The sequence below is a fragment of the Ranitomeya imitator genome, chromosome 1, assembly GCF_032444005.1.
Source record: "Ranitomeya imitator isolate aRanImi1 chromosome 1, aRanImi1.pri, whole genome shotgun sequence".
Classification (NCBI taxonomy): domain Eukaryota; kingdom Metazoa; phylum Chordata; class Amphibia; order Anura; family Dendrobatidae; genus Ranitomeya; species Ranitomeya imitator.
In genome coordinates, this window is record NC_091282.1 from 345,718,008 (window position 1) to 345,736,932 (window position 18,925).

Sequence of the window (18,925 nt, forward strand, 5' to 3'; positions counted from 1 at the left end):
GTATTCGGCTCCCTGGAACTTTTCAACCTTTTCCCACATATCATGCTTCAAACATAAAGATACCAAATGTAATTTTTGGTGAAGAATCAACAACAAGTAGGACACAATTGTGAAGTTGAACGAAATTTATTGGTTATTTTAAATTTTTGTGGAAATTCAAAAACTGAAAAGTGGGGCGTGCAATATTATTTGTCCCCTTTAACTTAATACTTTGTTGTGCCACCTTCTGCTGCGATTACAGCTGCAAGTCGCTTGGGGTATGTCTCTATCAGTTTTGTGCATCGAGAGACTGAAATTCTTGCCCATTCTTCCTTGGCAAACAGCTCAAGCTCAGTGAGGTTTGATGGAGATCGTTTGTGAACAGCAGTTTTCAGCTCTTTCCACAGATTCTCAATTGGATTGAGGTCTGGACTTCTAACACCTGGATACGTTTATTTGAGAACCATTCCATTGTAGATTTTGCTTTATGTTTGGGATCATTGTCTTGTTGGAAGACAAATTTCCGTCCCAGTCTTAGGTCTTTTGCAGACTCCAACAGGTTTTCTTCAAGAATGGTCCTGTATTTGGCTCCATCCATCTTCCCATCAATTTTAACCATCTTCCCTGTCCCTGCTGAAGAAAAGCAGGCCCAAACCATGATGCTGCCACCACCATGTTTGACAGTGGGGATGGTGTGTTCAGGATGATGAGCTGTGTTGTCTTTACGCCAAACATATCGTTTGGCATTGTTGCCAAAAAAAAAAAAAATCAAATACACAACAAAATTCACCCTAGTGAATTAATGTCCACCATCAAATATAGAACCAATATCAAAGTGAACATAAAGCAAAGATAACAAAATTAATAAAAAAGTATAATTTTATTGAAAAAAATAATAAAAATAAAAAATACACAAAGGAAAAACAAACTACAATACTACACAAAATTATAAAGAATATATTGAATGAGGAGACCAGATCCACATAGTATAAGAGATACTAGAAAAGGACATAACCTTCCAAAGTGCAAAAATAGATGGCATAACATAGGCCATCTACCTCAATAAAGTGCATATGCATACATAGTAAGTGGTCTAGCCTAGGCCAAACAAGTGCATAAAACTCTGGAAAAATACTAGTACCAGTGTAAAGATGATCTGTGACCCTCAAGGACTCCGACTCCAACGTACGTTTCGCCTAAGTGGCTTTTTCAAGGAGTGAAGAGAAAGTGAAAATGGAGTGTGTTTTAAACATAGCTCCAGCCAATCACATGGAGTAAAAATGATCATGTGAGCAATAAAGAAGAAAAATATAATAGCCCTACAAAAATATATATAAAAATATATGGGATAAGAAGTTTCACTCATTCATATATATCCTCAAACAATATGCACATAATAATAAATAGAATAACATCTGAACAGAGCACAGTATACAGCGAAACCGGAAGTGACATAGAAATTAACATAAAAGGACATAAGGTTAAAAGCTTTACAAATGAGAACAATACATGTTCTAAAACAGGTCGATCCTATTGAATGGTACAGCGCTGTGAATAAACTTAAGAAAACATAGAGATAGAGCGCATTATGCGGCGAAAACCGGAAGTGACATACTGGGTGCAAATTAGCATATGTAAACAGTAATAGAATGCCCCGCAAACCAGCATGGGGTATAGTCTGCCAGTGACAGGTCCACTAAAGGAGCAAAACGCCACAGATCCACATGTAAATTTCTGACACCGGACAATTACCGTCAGACCGGAAATGACGTTCCGCGGTCCATACTCACAGAGCGGAAACGCATAGCCGCGGCCATCACATGTGGCATAGTATGGTAACCTGGCAACCCGTAAACGAACGCCCACCTCCAGTAAACCCCGCCCACAAAAGGTAACAGAACGGCAGAGCACAATATCCTAATAGCCCGGGAGGGCACGCCTCCAGAATACCCCGCCCACCAAAAAGTGACAGTGTGGCGTAACCAAATACCTAGCAACCCGGGAGGGGACACCTCCAATATACCCCACCCACCGAAAGTGACAAAGCGCTAGTAAACGCCCCGTCCATATCACAATACCCTGATAGAAAAATACTAAAAGCCAAAACCGTAAGTAACGCCAAAGGGGCATATAACTATATCAATAAGTCCCTAGTAAATAGATACACATTTAATATGGATTTCCATTTGGCCATGTGCACAAGCGGAACCGCATGGCCGCTAATGAACAGACAAATAGAATCGAATATATAACAAATATTATAATAAGAAAAAATAATAAATACCCACTAAACAAATTAAATAAATAAATAGTGCAGTGCAACACACGTGCGAACGAGTGAAAAAAGATAATAATAGTAAAACATATTATATTTTATTTAGATACAGAAATAAAATAGCAACAACAGGACGATTCCATCCAATATCCCAATCAGATCTAGATATCAAAGAGGACCTGAAATTAAAAACAAGAAAGAAAAAGAAAAATATTAATAAAAACTTACAAATAAGCACTAAAAGACATTTGTTCATTGAGGCCATGGGGTGCCAGGGTATTCAATCTGTAAATCCACTTGGCTTCGATTTGGGCCAACCTCCTCTTGATATCACCACCTCTAGTATTCAATATAATATGGTCAATCCCTATAACCCTCAATAAAGAGCTATCGCACTGATGGAACAGCTCAAAATGTTTAGGCACAGTTTTGAGGGATTGGATGTCAATGGCTGTTTGTGCTGCTTTAATATCTAAAACATGCTCCCTAACTCTTCTTCTTAGTTCCCTGGAGGTCAAACCAACATATTTCAATTCACAGGGACAACTAGCGCAGTAAATCACCGCAGTAGTGGTACATGTAATAGAGTGGAGGATGTTATAGGTCTTATTCCCATCAGCACTGGAGAACACAGTACACCTTTCAATGTTGGGGCATGCTACACAGGAGCTACACGGACGGCAGCCCCATTTAGGGCCCCGTGATCCAAACAGATTAACATTCTTTTTGTTCACATAATGACTATGTACTAACGAGTCCTTAATGTTTGGTGACCTCCTATAGGTAACCGATGGTTTGGATGGAAGGTATTGCGCAAGAATAGGGTCCAATTGTAGGACCCTCCAATGTTTGGATAAAATGTCCCTCACCTCATACCATCTGCAATTGAAAGTTTGGATATACCGTACCTTGTCATCGTTCCCATTTTCCAATCTCTGTTTATTCAATGCTTGGGAACGATCAGTGCATCTTGCTCGCCAGTAAGCCCGTTTAATGCATCCTGAGGAATATCCTCTTTCAGTAAATCTTGTGCTCAAATCTCTACTTTGCCTCTCAAAAGAAGATTCATCAGAGCAAATGCGTCGCATCCGTAGAAACTGTCCCACGGGTATGCCTTTAATAAGGCTTTGTTGATGTGACGAAGGAAAATGAAGAAGACTGTTTGTAGAGGTCGGTTTCCGGAACACGTCTGTATGTATAAATCCAAGTTCATCAACTTCCAACAGAATATCCAAAAATTCCATGTTTGATCTTCCTGCCTTATACGTCAAACGCAAGTTCAAATTGTTGCCATTCAGATGTCCAGTGAGGACGGTGAGTTTTCTTCATTTATCGTGGATCTTCTCCAGTTTGCACTCACTCATAATTTTTTTATTTTTAATGAGAAATTTTTCCTACAGCTCCAGGGAACAGCAATGGGGGCGGCCTTTGCGCCCTCATATGCAAATTTGTTCCTGGGGCTGTGGGAGAGGAAGATTTTTATTACTGAACCTCTCCCTTTGGTTGATAGAGTGCAATACTGGGGAAGATACATTGACGATATTTTGTTTATTTGGCAGGGCTCTTTTGAAGAATTACAGATCTTTATGGGCCATGTGAATGACAACAATTTGAACTTGCGTTTGACGTATAAGGCAGGAAGATCAAACATGGAATTTTTGGATATTCTGTTGGAAGTTGATGAACTTGGATTTATACATACAGACGTGTTCCGGAAACCGACCTCTACAAACAGTCTTCTTCATTTTTCTTCGTCACATCAACAAAGCCTTATTAAAGGCATACCCGTGGGACAGTTTCTACGGATGCGACGCATTTGCTCTGATGAATCTTCTTTTGAGAGGCAAAGTAGAGATTTGAGCACAAGATTTACTGAAAGAGGATATTCCTCAGGATGCATTAAACGGGCTTACTGGCGAGCAAGATGCACTGATCGTTCCCAAGCATTGAATAAACAGAGATTGGAAAATGGGAACGATGACAAGGTACGGTATATCCAAACTTTCAATTGCAGATGGTATGAGGTGAGGGACATTTTATCCAAACATTGGAGGGTCCTACAATTGGACCCTATTCTTGCGCAATACCTTCCATCCAAACCATCGGTTACCTATAGGAGGTCACCAAACATTAAGGACTCGTTAGTACATAGTCATTATGTGAACCAAAAGAATGTTAATCCGTTTGGATCACGGGGCCCTAAATGGGGCTGCCGTCCGTGTGGCTCCTGTGTAGCATGCCCCAACATTGAAAGGTGTACTGTGTTCTCCAGTGCTGATGGGAATAAGACCTATAACATCCTCCACTCTATTACATGTACCACTACTGCGGTGATTTACTGCGCTAGTTGTCCCTGTGAATTGAAATATGTTGGTTTGACCTCCAGGGAACTAAGAAGAAGAGTTAGGGAGCATGTTTTAGATATTAAAGCAGCGCAAACAGCCATTGACATCCAATCCCTCAAAACTGTGCCTAAACATTTTAAGCTGTTCCATCAGTGCGATAGCTCTTTATTGAGGGTTATAGGGATTGACCATATTATATTGAATACTAGAGGTGGTGATATCAAGAGGAGGTTGGCCCAAATCGAAGCCAAGTGGATTTACAGATTGAATACCCTGGCACCCCATGGCCTCAATGAACAAATGTCTTTTAGTGCTTATTTGTAAGTTTTTATTAATATTTTTCTTTTTCTTTCTTGTTTTTAATTTCAGGTCCTCTTTGATATCTAGATCTGATTGGGATATTGGATGGAATCGTCCTGTTGTTGCTATTTTATTTCTGTATCTAAATAAAATATAATGTTTTACTATTATTATCTTTTTTCACTCGTTCGCACGTGTGTTGCACTGCACTATTTATTTATTTAATTTGTTTAGTGGGTATTTATTATTTTTTCTTATTATAATATTTGTTATATATTCGATTCTATTTGTCTGTTCATTAGCGGCCATGCGGTTCCGCTTGTGCACATGGTCAAATGGAAATCCATATTAAATGTGTATCTATTTACTAGGGACTTATTGATATAGTTATATGCCCCTTTGGCGTTACTTACGGTTTTGACTTTTAGTATTTTTCTATCAGGGTATTGTGATATGGACGGGGCGTTTACTAGGGCTTTGTCACTTTCGGTGGGTGGGGTATATTGGAGGTGTCCCCTCCCGGGTTGCTAGGTATTTGGTTACGCCACACTGTCACTTTTTGGTGGGCGGGGTATTCTGGAGGCGTGCCCTCCCGGGCTATTAGGATATTGTGCTCTGCCGTTCTGTTACCTTTTGTGGGCGGGGTTTACTGGAGGTGGGCGTTCGTTTACGGGTTGCCAGGTTACCATACTATGCCACATGTGATGGCCGCGGCTATGCGTTTCCGCTCTGTGAGTATGGACCGCGGAACGTCATTTCCGGTCTGACGGTAATTGTCCGGTGTCAGAAATTTACATGTGGATCTGTGGCGTTTTGCTCCTTTAGGGGACCTGTCACTGGCAGACTATACCCCATGCTGGTTTGCGGGGCATTCTATTACTGTTTACATATGCTAATTTGCACCCAGTATGTCACTTCCGGTTTTCGCCGCATAATGCGCTCTCTCTCTATGTTTTCTTAAGTTTATTCACAGCGCTGTACCATTCAATAGGATCGACCTGTTTTAGAACATGTATTGTTCTCATTTGTAAAGCTTTTAACCTTATGTCCTTTTATGTTAATTTCTATGTCACTTCCGGTTTCGCCGTATACTGTGCTCTGTTCAGATGTTATTCTATTTATTATTATGTGCATATTGTTTGAGGATATATATGAATGAGTGAAACTTCTTATCCCATATATTTTTATATATATTTTTGTAGGGCTATTATATTTTTCTTCTTTATTGCTCACATGATCATTTTTACTCCATGTGATTGGCTGGAGCTATGTTTAAAACACACTCCATTTTCACTTTCTCTTCACTCCTTGAAAAAGCCACTTTGGCGAAACGTACGTTGGAGTCTTTGAGGGTCACAGATCATCTTTACACTGGTACTAGTATTTTTCCAGAGTTTTATGCACTTGTTTGGCATAGGCTAGACCACTTACTATGTATGCATATGCACTTTATTGAGGTAGATGGCCTATGTTATGCCATCTATTTTTGCACTTTGGAAGGTTATGTCCTTTTCTAGTATCTCTTATACTATGTGGATCTGGTCTCCTCATTCAATATATTCTTTATAATTTTGTGTAGTATTGTAGTTTGTTTTTCCTTTGTGTATTTTTTATTTTTATTATTTTTTTCAATAAAATTATACTTTTTTATTAACCCCTCTGTGACCTTAGACGTACTATCCCGTCGAGGTGCCCTGGGCTTATCTGACCCTGGACGGGATAGTACGTCATAGCCGATCGGCCGCGCTCACGGGGGGAGCGCGGCCGGGTGTCAGCTGCTTATCGCAGCTGACATCCGGCACTATGTGCCAGGAGCGGTCACGGACCGCCCCCGGCACATTAACCCCTGGCACACCGCGATCAAAGATGATCGCGATGTGCCGGCGGTGCAGGGAAGCACCGCGCAGGGAGGGGGCTCCCTGCGGGCTTCCCTGAGCCCCCCGCAGCAACGCGATGTGATCGCGTTGCTACGAGGGTCTCCTCACCTCCCTCCCTGCTCGAGCCCCGGATCCAAGATGGCCGCGGATCCGGGTCCTGCAGGGAGGGAGGTGGCTTCACAGAGCCTGCTCAGAGCAGGCACTGTGAAGGCTGCAGCGCTGCATGTCAGATCAGTGATCTGACAGAGTGCTGTGCAAACTGTCAGATCACTGATCTGTGATGTCCCCCCCTGGGACAAAGTAAAAAAGTAAAAAAAAAAATTTCCAAATGTGTGAAAAAAATAAAAAAAAAATATTCCAAAATAATGAAAAAAAAAAAAAAATATTATTCCCATAAATACATTTCTTCATCTAAATAAAAAAAAAAAACAATAGAAGTACACATATTTAGTATCGCCGCGTCCGTAACGACCCGACCTATAAAACTGTCCCACTAGTTAACCCCTTCAGTAAACACCGTAAGAAAAAAAAAAAAAGAGGCAAAAAACAACGCTTTATTATCATACCGCCAAACAAAAAGTGGAATAACACGCGATCAAAAGGACAGATATAAATAACCATGGTACCGCTGAAAGCGTCATATTGTCCCGCAAAAAACGAGCTGCCATACAGCATCATCAGCAAAAAAATAAAAAAGTTATAGTCCTGAGAATAAAGCGATGCAAAAATAATTATTTTTTCTGTAAAATAGTTTTTATCGTATAAAAGCACCAAACCATAAAAAAATGATATAAATGAGGTATCGCTGTAATCGTACTGACCCGAAGAATAAAACTGATTTATCAATTTTACCAAACGCGGAACGGTATAAACGCCTCCCCCAATAGAAATTCATGAATAGCTGGCTTTTGGTCATTCTTCCTCACAAAAATCGGAATAATAAGCGATAAAAAAATGTCACGTGCCCAAAAATGTTTTCAATAAAAACGTCAACTCGTCCCGCAAAAAACAAGACCTCACATGACTCTGTGGACCAAAATATGGAAAAATTATAGCTCTCAAAATGTGGTATTGCAAAAAATATTTTTTGCAATAAAAAGGGTCTTTCAGTGTGTGACGGCTGCCAATCATAAAAATCCGCTAAAAAACTCGCTATAAAAGTAAATCAAACCCCCCTTCATCACCCCCTTAGTTAGGGAAAAATAAAAAAAAATGTATTTATTTCCATTTTCCCATTAGGGCTAGGGTTAGGGCTAGGGTTAGGGTTAGGGTTAGGGCTAGGGTTAGGGCTAGGGTTAGGGTTGGGGCTACAGTTAGGGTTGGGGCTAAAGTTAGGGTTAGGGTTTAGATTACATTTACAGTTGGGAATAGGGTTGGGATTAGGGTTAGGGGTGTGTCAGGGTTAGAGGTGTGGTTAGGGTTACCGTTGGAATTAGGGTTAGGGGTGTGTTTACATTAGGGTTTCAGTTATAATTGGGGGGTTTCCACTGTTTCGGCACATCAGGGGCTCTCCAAACACGACATGGCGTCCGATCTCAATTCCAGCCAATTCTGCGTTGAAAAAGTAAAACAGTGCTCCTTCCCTTCCGAGCTCTCCTGTGTGCCCAAACAGGGGTTTACCCCAACATATGGGGTATCAGCGTACTCAGGACAAATTGGACAACAACTTTTGTGGACCAATTTCTCCTGTTACCCTTGGGAAAATACAAAACTGGGGGCTAAAAAATAATTTTTGTGGGAAAACAAAAAGATTTTTTATTTTCACGGCTCTGCGTTATAAACTGTAGTGAAACACTTGGGGGTTCAAAGTTCTCACAACACATCTAGATAAGTTCATTGAGGGGTCTAGTTTCCAATATGGGGTCACTTGTGGGGGGTTTCTACTGTTTAGGTACATTAGGGGCTCTGCAAACGCAATGTGACGCCTGCAGACCAATCCATCTAAGTCTACATTCCAAATGATGCTCCTTCCCTTCCGAGCCCTCCCATGCGCCCAAACGGTGGTTCCCCCCCACATATCGGGTATCAGCGTACTCAGGACAAATTGGACAACAACATTTAGGGTCCAATTTCTCCTGCTAACCTTGGAAAATACAAAACTGGGGGCTAAAATATAATTTTTGTGGAAAAAAAAATATTTTTTATTTGCATGGCTCTGCGTTATAAACTGTAGTGAAATACTTGGGGGTTCAAAGCTCTCACAACACATCAAGATGAGTTCCTTAGGGGGTCTACTTTCCAAAATGGTGTCACTTGTGGGGGGTTTCTACTGTTTAGGTACATTAGGGGTTCTGCAAACGCAATGTGACGCCTGCAGACCATTCCATCTAAGTCTGCATTCCAAATGGCGCTCCTTCCCTTCCGAACCCTCCCATGCGCCCAAACGGTGGTTCCCCCCCACATATGGGGTATCAGTGTACTCAGGACAAATTGGACAACAACTTTTGGGGTCCAATTTCTCCTGTTACCCTAGGGAAAATACAAAACTGGGGGCTAAAAAATAATTTTTGTGGGAAAAAAATTTTGTTTTATTTTTATGGCTCTGCATTATAAACTTCTGTGAAGCCCTTGGTGGGTCAAAATGCTCACCACACATCCAGATAAGTTCCTTAGGGGGTCTACTTTCCAAAATGGTGTCACTTGTGGGGGGTTTCAATGTTTAGGCACATCAGTGGCTCTCCAAACGCAACATGGCGTCCCATCTCAATTCCTGTCAATTTTGCATTGAAAAGTCAAACGGCGCTCCTTCCCTTCCGAGCTCTCCCATGCGCCCAAACAGTGGTTTACTGCCACATATGGGGTATCAGCGTACTCGGGACAAATTGGACAACAACTTTTGAGGTCCAATTTCTTCTCTTACCCTTGGAAAAATAAAAAATTGGGGGCAAAAATATAATTTTTGTGAAAAAATATGATTTTTTATTTTTACGGTTCTGCATTATAAACTTCTGTGAAGCACTTGGTGGGTCAAAGTGCTCACCACACCTCTAGATAAGTTCCTTAGGGGGTCTACTTTCCAAAATGGTGTCACTTGTGGGGGGTTTCAATGTTTAGGCACATCAGTGGCTCTCCAAACGCAACATGGCGTCCCATCTCAATTTCTGTCAATTTTGCATTGAAAAGTCAAACTGCGCTCCTTCCCTTCCGAGCTCTCCCATGCGCCCAAACAGTGGTTTACTGCCACATATGGGGTATCAGCGTACTCAGGACAAATTGGACAACAACTTTTTGGGTCCAATTTCTCCTGTTACCCTTGGTAAAATAAAACAAATTGGAGCTGAAGTAAATTTTTTGTGTAAAAAAGTTAAATGTTCATTTTTATTTAAACATTCCAAAAATTCCTATTAAACACCTGAAGGGGTTAATAAACTTCTTGAATGTGGTTTTGAGCACCTTGAGGGGTGCAGTTTTTAGAATGGTGTCACACTTGGGCATTTTCTATCATATAGACCCCTCAAAATGACTTCAAATGAGACGTGGTCCCTAAAAAAAAATGGTGTTGTAAAAATGAGAAATTGCTGGTCAACTTTTAACCCTTATAACTCCCTAACAAAAAAAAAAATTGGTTCCAAAATTATGCTGATGTAAAGGAGACATGTGGGAAATGTTACTTATTAAGTATTTTGTGTGACATATCTCTGTGATTTAATTGCATAAAAATTCAAAGTTTGAAAATTGCGAAATTTTCAAAATTTTCGCCAAATTTCCGTTTTTTTCACAAATAAACGCAGGTACTATCAAAGAAATTTTACCACTATCATGAAGTACAATATGTCACGAGAAAACAATGTCAGAATCACCAGGATCCGTTGAAGCGTTTCGGAGTTATAACCTCATAAAGGGACAGTGGTCAGAATTGTAAAAATTGGCCTGGTCATTAACGTGCAAACCACCCTTGGGGGTAAAGGGGTTAATTTTGTTATCTTTGCTTTATGTTCACTTTGATATTGGTTCTATTGTTGCCAAAAAGTTCGATTTTAGATTCATCTGACCAGAGCACCTTCTTCCACATGTTTGGTGTGTCTCCCAGGTGTTGCAAACTTTAAACGACACTTTTTATGGATATCTTTGAGAAATGGCTTTCTTCTTGCCACTCTTCCATAAAGGCCAGATTTGTGCAGTGTACGACTGATTGTTGTCCTATGGACAGACTGTCCCACCTCAGCTGTAGATCTCTGCAGTTCATCCAGAGTGATCATGGGCCTCTTGGCTGCATCTCTGATCAGTCTTCTCCTTGTTTGAGATGAAAGTTTAGAGGGACGCCGGGTCTTGGTAGATTTGTTGTGGTATGATACTCCTACGATTTCAATATGATCGCTTGCACAGTGCTCCTTGGGATGTTTAAAGTTTTGGAAATCATTTTGTATCCAAATCCGGCTTTAGGGTATGTGCACACGTTGCGGTTTTTGCTGCGGATCCGCAGCGGTTTAGACACTGTGGATCCGCAGCAGTTTTCCATGCGGTGTACAGTACAATGTTAACCTATGGAAAACAAAAACCGCTGTGCACATGCTGCAGAAAAAAACACACGGAAACGCTGCGGTTTATTTTCCGCAGCATGTCAATTCTTTGTGCGGAATCCGCAGCGGTTTGGCACCTGCTCCATGTTAAAAAATCTGCAGGTGTCTAAAACCGCAGTGGAAACCGCACAAAAAACCGCGATAAATCCGCAGTATTTTTTGCACTGTGGATTTAATCAAATCTGCAGCGGAAAATTCCGCAACGGGATCCGCAGCGTGTGCACATGGCCTTAAACTTCTCCACAACAGTATCACGGACCTGCCTTTTGTGTTCCTTGGTCTTCATGATGCTCTCTGTGCTTCAAACAGGACCCTGAGACTATCACAGAGCAGGCGCATTTATATGGAGACTTGATTACACACAGGTGGATTATATTTATCATCATTAGGCATTTAGGACAACATTGGATCATTCGGAGATCCACAATGAACTTCTGGAGTGAGTTTGCTGCACTGAAAGTAAAGGGGCCGAATAATATTGCACGCCCCACTTTTCAGTTTTTGAATTTCCACAAAAATGTAAAGTAACCAATAAATTTTGTTCAACTTCACAATTGTGTTCCACTTGTTGATTCTTCACCAAAAATTTACATTTGGTATCTTTATGTTTGAAGCATGATATGTGGGAAAAGGTTGAAAAGTTCCAGGGAGCCGAATACTTTCACAAGGCTCTGTATATCAATGCCCACCATACTATACAGATATATCAGTGCCCACCATACTATACAGATATATCAGTGCCCACCATACTATACAGATATATCAGTGCCCACCATACTATACAGATATATCAGTGCCCACCATACTATACAGATATATCAGTGCCCACCATACTATACAGATATATCAGTGCCCACCATACTATACAGATATATCAGTGCCCACCATACTATACAGATATATCAGTGCCCACCATACTATACAGATATATCAGTGCCCACCATACTATACAGATATATCAGTGCCCACCATACTATACAGATATATCAGTGCCCACCATACTATACAGATATATCAGTGCCCACCATACTATACAGATATATCAGTGCCCACCAAACTATACAGATATATCAGTGCCCACCAAACTATACAGATATATCAGTGCCCACCATACTATACAGATATATCAGTGCCCACCATACTATACAGATATATCAGTGCCCACCAAACTATACAGATATATCAGTGCCCACCATACTATACAGATATATCAGTGCCCACCATACTATACAGATATATCAGTGCCCACCATACTATACAGATATATCAGTGCCCACCATACTATACAGATATATCAGTGCCCACCATACTATACAGATATATCAGTGCCCACCATACTATACAGATATATCAGTGCCCACCATACTATACAGATATATCAGTGCCCACCATACTATACAGATATATCAGTGCCCACCATACTATACAGATATATCAGTGCCCACCATACTATACAGATATATCAGTGCCCACCATACTATACAGATATATCAGTGCCCACCATACTATACAGATATATCAGTGCCCACCATACTATACAGATATATCAGTGCCCACCATACTATACAGATATATCAGTGCTCACCATACTATACAGATATATCAGTGCCCACCATACTATACAGATATATCAGTGCCCACCATACTATACAGATATATCAGTGCCCACCATACTATACAGATATATCAGTGCCCACCATACTATACAGATACAGTTAGGTCCATATATATTTGGACAGAGACAACATTTTTCTAATTTTGGTTATAGACATTACCACAATGAATTTTAAACAAAACAATTCTAATGCAGTTGAAGTTCAGACTTTCAGCTTTCATTCTAGGGTATACACATTAAAATTGGATGAAGGGCTTAGGAGTTTCAGCTCCTTAACATGTGCCACCCTGTTTTTAAAGGGACCAAAATTAATTGGACAATTGAATCCAAAGCTGTTTCATTGAAAGGTGTGGGCAATCCCTTCGTTATGTAATTCTCGATTAAACAGATAAAAGGCCTGGAGTTGATTTGAGGTGTGGTGCTTGCATTTGGAAGATTTTTCTGTGAAGTAAACATGCGGTCAAAAGAGCTCTCCATGCAGGTGAAACAAGCCATCCTTAAGCTGTGAAAACAAAAAAAAACATCCCGAGAAATTGCTACAATATTAGGAGTGGCAAAATCTACAATTTGGTACATCCTGAGAAAGAAAGAAAGCACTGGTGAACTCATCAATGCAAAAAGTCCTGGGCGCCCACGGAAGACAACAGTCGTGGATGATCGCAGAATAATCTCCATGGTGAAGAGAAACCCCTTCACAAGAGCCAACCAAGTGACCAACACTCTCCAGGAGGTCGGCGTATCAATATCCAAATCTACCATAAAGAGAAGACTGCATGAAAGTAAATACAGAGGGTTCACTGCACGGTGCAAGCAACTCACAAGATTCAAGAATAAAAAGGCTAGACTAGACTTTGCTAAAAAACATCTAAAAAAGCCAGCAAAGTTCCGGAAGAACTTTCTTTGGACAGATGAAACCAAGATCAACCTCTACCAGAATGATGGAAAGAGAAAAGTATGGCGATGGCGAGGTACAGCTCATGATCCAAAGCATACCACATCATCTGTAAAACAATGTGGAGGCAGTGTGATGGCTTGGGCATGCATGGCTGCCAGTGGCACTGGGTCACTGGTGTTTATTGATGATGTGACACAGGACAGAAGCAGCCGAATGAATTCTGAGGTATTCAGAGACATAGTGTGTGCTCAGATTCAGGCAAATGCAGCCAAATGGATTGGTCGTCGTTTCATACTACAGATGGACAATGACCCAAAACATAAAGCCAAAGCAACCCAGGAGTTTATTAAAGCAAATAAGTGGAATATTCTTGAATGGCCAAGTAAGTCACCTGATCTCAACCCAATTGAGCATGCATTTCACTTGTTAAAGACTAAACTTCAGACAGAAAGGCCCACAAACAAACAGCAACTGAAAACCACTGCAGTGAAGGCCTGGCAGAGCATCAAGAAGGAGGAAGCACAGCATATGGTGATGTCCATGAGTTCAAGACTTCAGGCAGTCATTGCCAACAAAGGGTTTTCAACCCAAGTACTAAAAATGAACATTTTATTTAAAATTATTGAATCTGTCCAATTACTTTTGGTCCCTTTAAAAACAGGGTGGCACATGTTAAGGAGCTGAAACTCCTAAACCCTTCATCCAATTTTAATGTGGATACCCTCAAATGAAAGCTGAAAGTCTGAACTTCAACTGCATCTGAATTGTTTTGTTTAAAATTCATTGTGGTAATGTCTATAACCAAAATTAGAAAAATGTTGTCTCTGTCCAAATATATATGGACCTAACTGTATATCAGTGCCCACCATACTATACAGATATCAGTGCCCACCATACTATACAGATATATCAGTGCCCACCATACCCTGCAGATATATCAGTGCCCACCATACCATACAGATATATCAGTGCCCACCATACCCTGCAGAGATGTCAGTGCCCACCATACCCTACAAATATCTCATTGCCCACCATACCCTGCAGAGCCCCCGCCATGCTGACTGTGTGGTGACCGCCTCCCGCACGCACTGACATTTTGCGCCATTTCATTTCTCATAAGCACAGAGTGACCACAATGGACGGAAGAGGAGCCGGCTCCCGCCCTCACACAACTTTCTGGCTCCATCTCTCTATTCCTCTCTCCCTTCAGTAGCCGGGACTAAAGGATCACACCACTACCTAAATCTAGGGGGGCTTTGTAATAAGGGAAGCTTACCTTCTGGGTGCTACATGGAACGTTCCACTTCATCTACCTGTTATCCCTTCATTTCCGACTATTAGAAGACTCAACTGGCACACTGTTTACCAAAACATGACGCACAGCCAGGTTCCCGGATCTTCTTTTACCCCGGCAATGAATGGTACAGTCCAGGTCGTACAGTACAGCGCATGCGCGACTCGCTCTCCCCACACGGACGCCGAGGAGGTGGTCAGAGTACACAAAATGGCTTCCACCGGTGAGTAACGGACTGCGAGCCTCCAGTGTGGCCGCTGTGTGGGCGAGGCTGCCCGGCCTGAGGGTAGCAGCAGCCACCTTGTCTCCTGGCTCCTGCTCCTGGTAACGCTGGAGTGGCTGCGGCCTGAGGCGGACACACGCGGCCGCTGCTTTCCTCGTAGGCCTCAGTCGCTGCTCGCCTCGCTGATCCACGCGGTGGGACGCGACCTGCGGCCGTTGTGTAGTATCGTCCCTATTACTCGCTGTTATCAGCCGCCCCGCTGATGTCTGTATACTGTAAGTTATGTGTATACTGTAGGTCTGCCCCCCTGTATACAGCAGTGTCACTAGCAACAGGAGGTTATGGACTACAACTCCCAGCTGGGGCTCAGCCTGTTGGCGGCAATTAAAGGGACATTATATGTTATGTACTTTGTTTATTCACTGAATCTGGGCAGGGGATAGGTGTGTGCAGATCCAGGCCTGAGACCCCGGCTGTACAGCAGATATTGGTGGGGGTCTGCACTCTGCAGGCGAGAAGTGCAGCTCTGCTGTGGTGGTCCTGTGTCCACATCCTGCCTGGGGATTACAGTGGTGAATCTGCCCTCTCCTTGTTCTCTGGTGTTCTGTAGCTTTAGCATATGCTTCTAGGGCAGTGAGAATCTGGAATTGCTTGCCCAAGGAGGTGATGATGGCGAACTCAGTAGTCAAGGGGTTCAAGAGAGGCCTGGATGTCTTCCTGGAGAGTAACAATATTGTATCTTCCAGTTATTGGGTTCTTTAGAAGGAAATACATCTGGGGATTCATTCTGATGGAATATAGGCTTGCCTGGATGGACAAATGTCGTCTTTCGGCCTTCCTAACTACGTTACTATGTTAAGATCATGGGGATCAGTCCATTGAGCTCCTGCTCCCCCTTTCCACAACCCCCCCAGCAATTTATTTGTGGCTAGCAGATGACCATAGACCAGCATGACTTTGCTTCAACCACTAGAAACCTCTTTTGTAGGCATTTCCTATCTTCTAGCATGGTGGCATAACCTTCATGTGATGCTCTGATTAGGTATTCATAATGCAGACTGCTGACAGGTCACTGATCCCTCACTGACCTGCCTCCCTAGTCTACATAATGAATATATGTACACACTGAGGGAAAAAAACCCTTGTGTAGGCAGGCGCCAGCTGTGGCACCTGTGCTGCAGCATAATTGCATGTGTAATGTGCATATAATTATGGTTGAGGTTATCCTGACATTTAACAACAAAAAAAATCCATTTGAAAATGTCACCCGCCGCGCCTGCGTAGTAGCAGCTTAGGAAAAAGAGGCGTAGTGGCAGCTATCGGTTCACCTCTAAATACACCGGCCTAATGGCGATCATGTGACTGGGGAGTGGAAAATCCAGCCCTGATCATGTTCTCTGGGGGCGCTACGGCCTTATTCCCGATTTGATGTTTTAAAATTGCAATGAGGGAATAAGGCCTCTTAATGACTGCCGTTTTAACGCATATTTGCAGTCATTAAAGGGAATCTGTCACCCCATTTTTGGCCTATAAACTGCGGCCACCGCCATCAGGGGCGTATCTATAGCATTCTGTAATGCTGTAGATAAGCCCCGATGTATCCTGAAAGAGGAGAAAAAGACGTTAGATTATACTCACCCAGGGGCGGTCCTGCTGCTGGTCCGGTCCAATGGGCGTTGCGGTCCTGCACCTCCCATCTTCATGCGATGACATCCTCTTCTTTGTTTCCTGTCGCGGCTCCGGCGCAGGCGTACCGATTTACCCTGTTGAGGGCAGAGCAAAGTACTGCAGTGCGCAGGTGCTGGAAAAGGTCAGAGAGGCCTGACGCCTGCGCACCGCAGTACTTTGCTCTGCCCCCAACAGGGTGAATCGGTACGCCTGCGCCGGAGCCGCGACAGGAAACAGGACGTCATCGCATGAAGATGGGAGGCACCAGGACCGCCCCTGAGTGAGTATAATCTAACTTGCTGTTCTTATCTTTGAGGATACATCAGGGCTTATCATTACCCCCCAAAAAATATATACGGTACTTTTTTTTTTTTTTCTTGTAATATTCACAATATTGGGCAAGGCTGGTGTCTGTTTCTAATAGTTGTTGTTTTTTCTGTTGTAGATTATAGCACCTATAGCCAAGCTGGTGCTCAGCAGAGGTAAGCCTTTTTTTACATTTCTATATGGGTTTGGCATAATCAAATTGCCATTTATGTATTGTATACACTGATTTTCTTATTTTGTCCCCATATAGCTATGCTGCTTATACTGCCCAGCCAACTCAAGGATACACACAGACTGCTCAGGTATCAGGTTTACTAGACTAACTATTTTGAAAAAAGAACCTTCATTGAAGAAAAAAAAAATTAATGTGTATATATGTCTCTATCTATATGTATATATATATATGTATGCGTGTGTATGTATATATATGTGTGTGTATATATATATATATATATATATATATATATATATATATATATATATATATATATATATATATATATATATATATATTTTTTTTTTTTTTGTTTTTTTTTCTTCCAAGAGCATTAAAACCAGGGTTGCCAACCATCCATCCAGAGATTTTAGAGAATGCTGCCAACGTGTTCATAGAAGTATTATGGGCTATCTAACTAGATCACTTTAAGTCTTAATGTTTTATGGTCTTCCAATTTTTTTTTTAATTTTTTTTTTTTTTTTAATTGGTTGATTTTTGGAGAAGTTGTCCAGAAACATAAATTAAGGTGGCAACTCTAATTAGTTATTGTAAATATTGTGTGTTTTAACTAAATTTCCATCATGTTTGTGGCAGCAAAATAACAGACTTGGGTGCTAGTAACCTAATGTATAATCCTGGACGGCACATTTGGTTGTCACCGAATTTCACAAAATAAATCAAGTGCTTTTATTAAATATAGTGTAAAACTAACGATACTGTTGTACTTGCTTAGAATATCCATGTCTGAATCTGTATAACCCTGATATTAAAATGCTTTTTAATATAAATATATAAAATTTCCCACAAATGTATACAGTAATTTAGCCATGGATTTCCAAAGTAAATACAGCAGCCGTATCAGGTCTAAAATCTATTTCATTTATGCAGTTTCTATTGTGAAATATGGTTTGATACATTTATCTTAAATGTCTAAACGTTTTCTTGAGCATTTTCTTCTCCATAGCACAAAGGCATACCTGTACTTTAGTACATGTAATTTTCTATAGAAAATGAGTTGTGTGGATATTGATGAGGCCACAACCACTGTAATTAGCGCTCACTAATGCTGCAGAAAGGAAATGGGAGCATCTATGTGAGGTTCAGACCTAGTTGTTCTATACATCCGTCTGCCTGTGCTTCTGTGACTGCTGACTTGGAACTGTGCATGCCCTACTCGGTGTTATTCTATATAGCTGTCTGTCTACACTGCAACCCAGCAGAAGAAGCGCTCCTTATCGGTTCTCAGTGATGGTGCAGGCAGACAACTACATAGAACATTGCAGCGTCTCTCCTTCACGTGGACGATCTCTGCACATATAACCCATTCTCTACTGGAAAAACATCTGCACACGCTCAACCAGAGCAGCAGACCATGCTATTGGATGAGCTA

At 41.5% G+C, this 18,925-nt stretch overlaps 2 protein-coding genes across 6 annotated transcripts in view; one reads left to right on the plus strand and one right to left on the minus strand.

Annotated features, from left to right (window-relative positions):
• The window catches only part of RHBDD3 (rhomboid domain containing 3), a 67,572-nt gene extending 52,367 nt beyond the window's left edge, over positions 1 to 15,205 (minus strand). The window contains exon 1 of the mRNA XM_069759972.1: positions 15,083 to 15,205. Within this exon, the coding sequence (XP_069616073.1) occupies positions 15,083 to 15,115 (33 nt within the window). The 5' untranslated portion in view covers positions 15,116 to 15,205. The remainder of the gene's footprint in view (positions 1 to 15,082) is intronic.
• The window catches only part of EWSR1 (EWS RNA binding protein 1), a 54,623-nt gene continuing 50,876 nt past the window's right edge, over positions 15,179 to 18,925 (plus strand). For 3 of the 5 annotated variants that reach the window (XM_069759947.1, XM_069759941.1, XM_069759934.1), the window contains exons 1-3: positions 15,185 to 15,323; positions 17,437 to 17,473; positions 17,569 to 17,620. In XM_069759947.1, the coding sequence (XP_069616048.1) occupies positions 15,221 to 15,323; positions 17,437 to 17,473; positions 17,569 to 17,620 (192 nt within the window). In that variant the 5' untranslated portion in view covers positions 15,185 to 15,220. Of the gene's footprint in view, positions 15,324 to 17,436; positions 17,474 to 17,568; positions 17,621 to 18,925 lie in introns of all 5 variants that reach the window. The other 2 variants (XM_069759953.1, XR_011319469.1) reach the window with 2 other exon arrangements.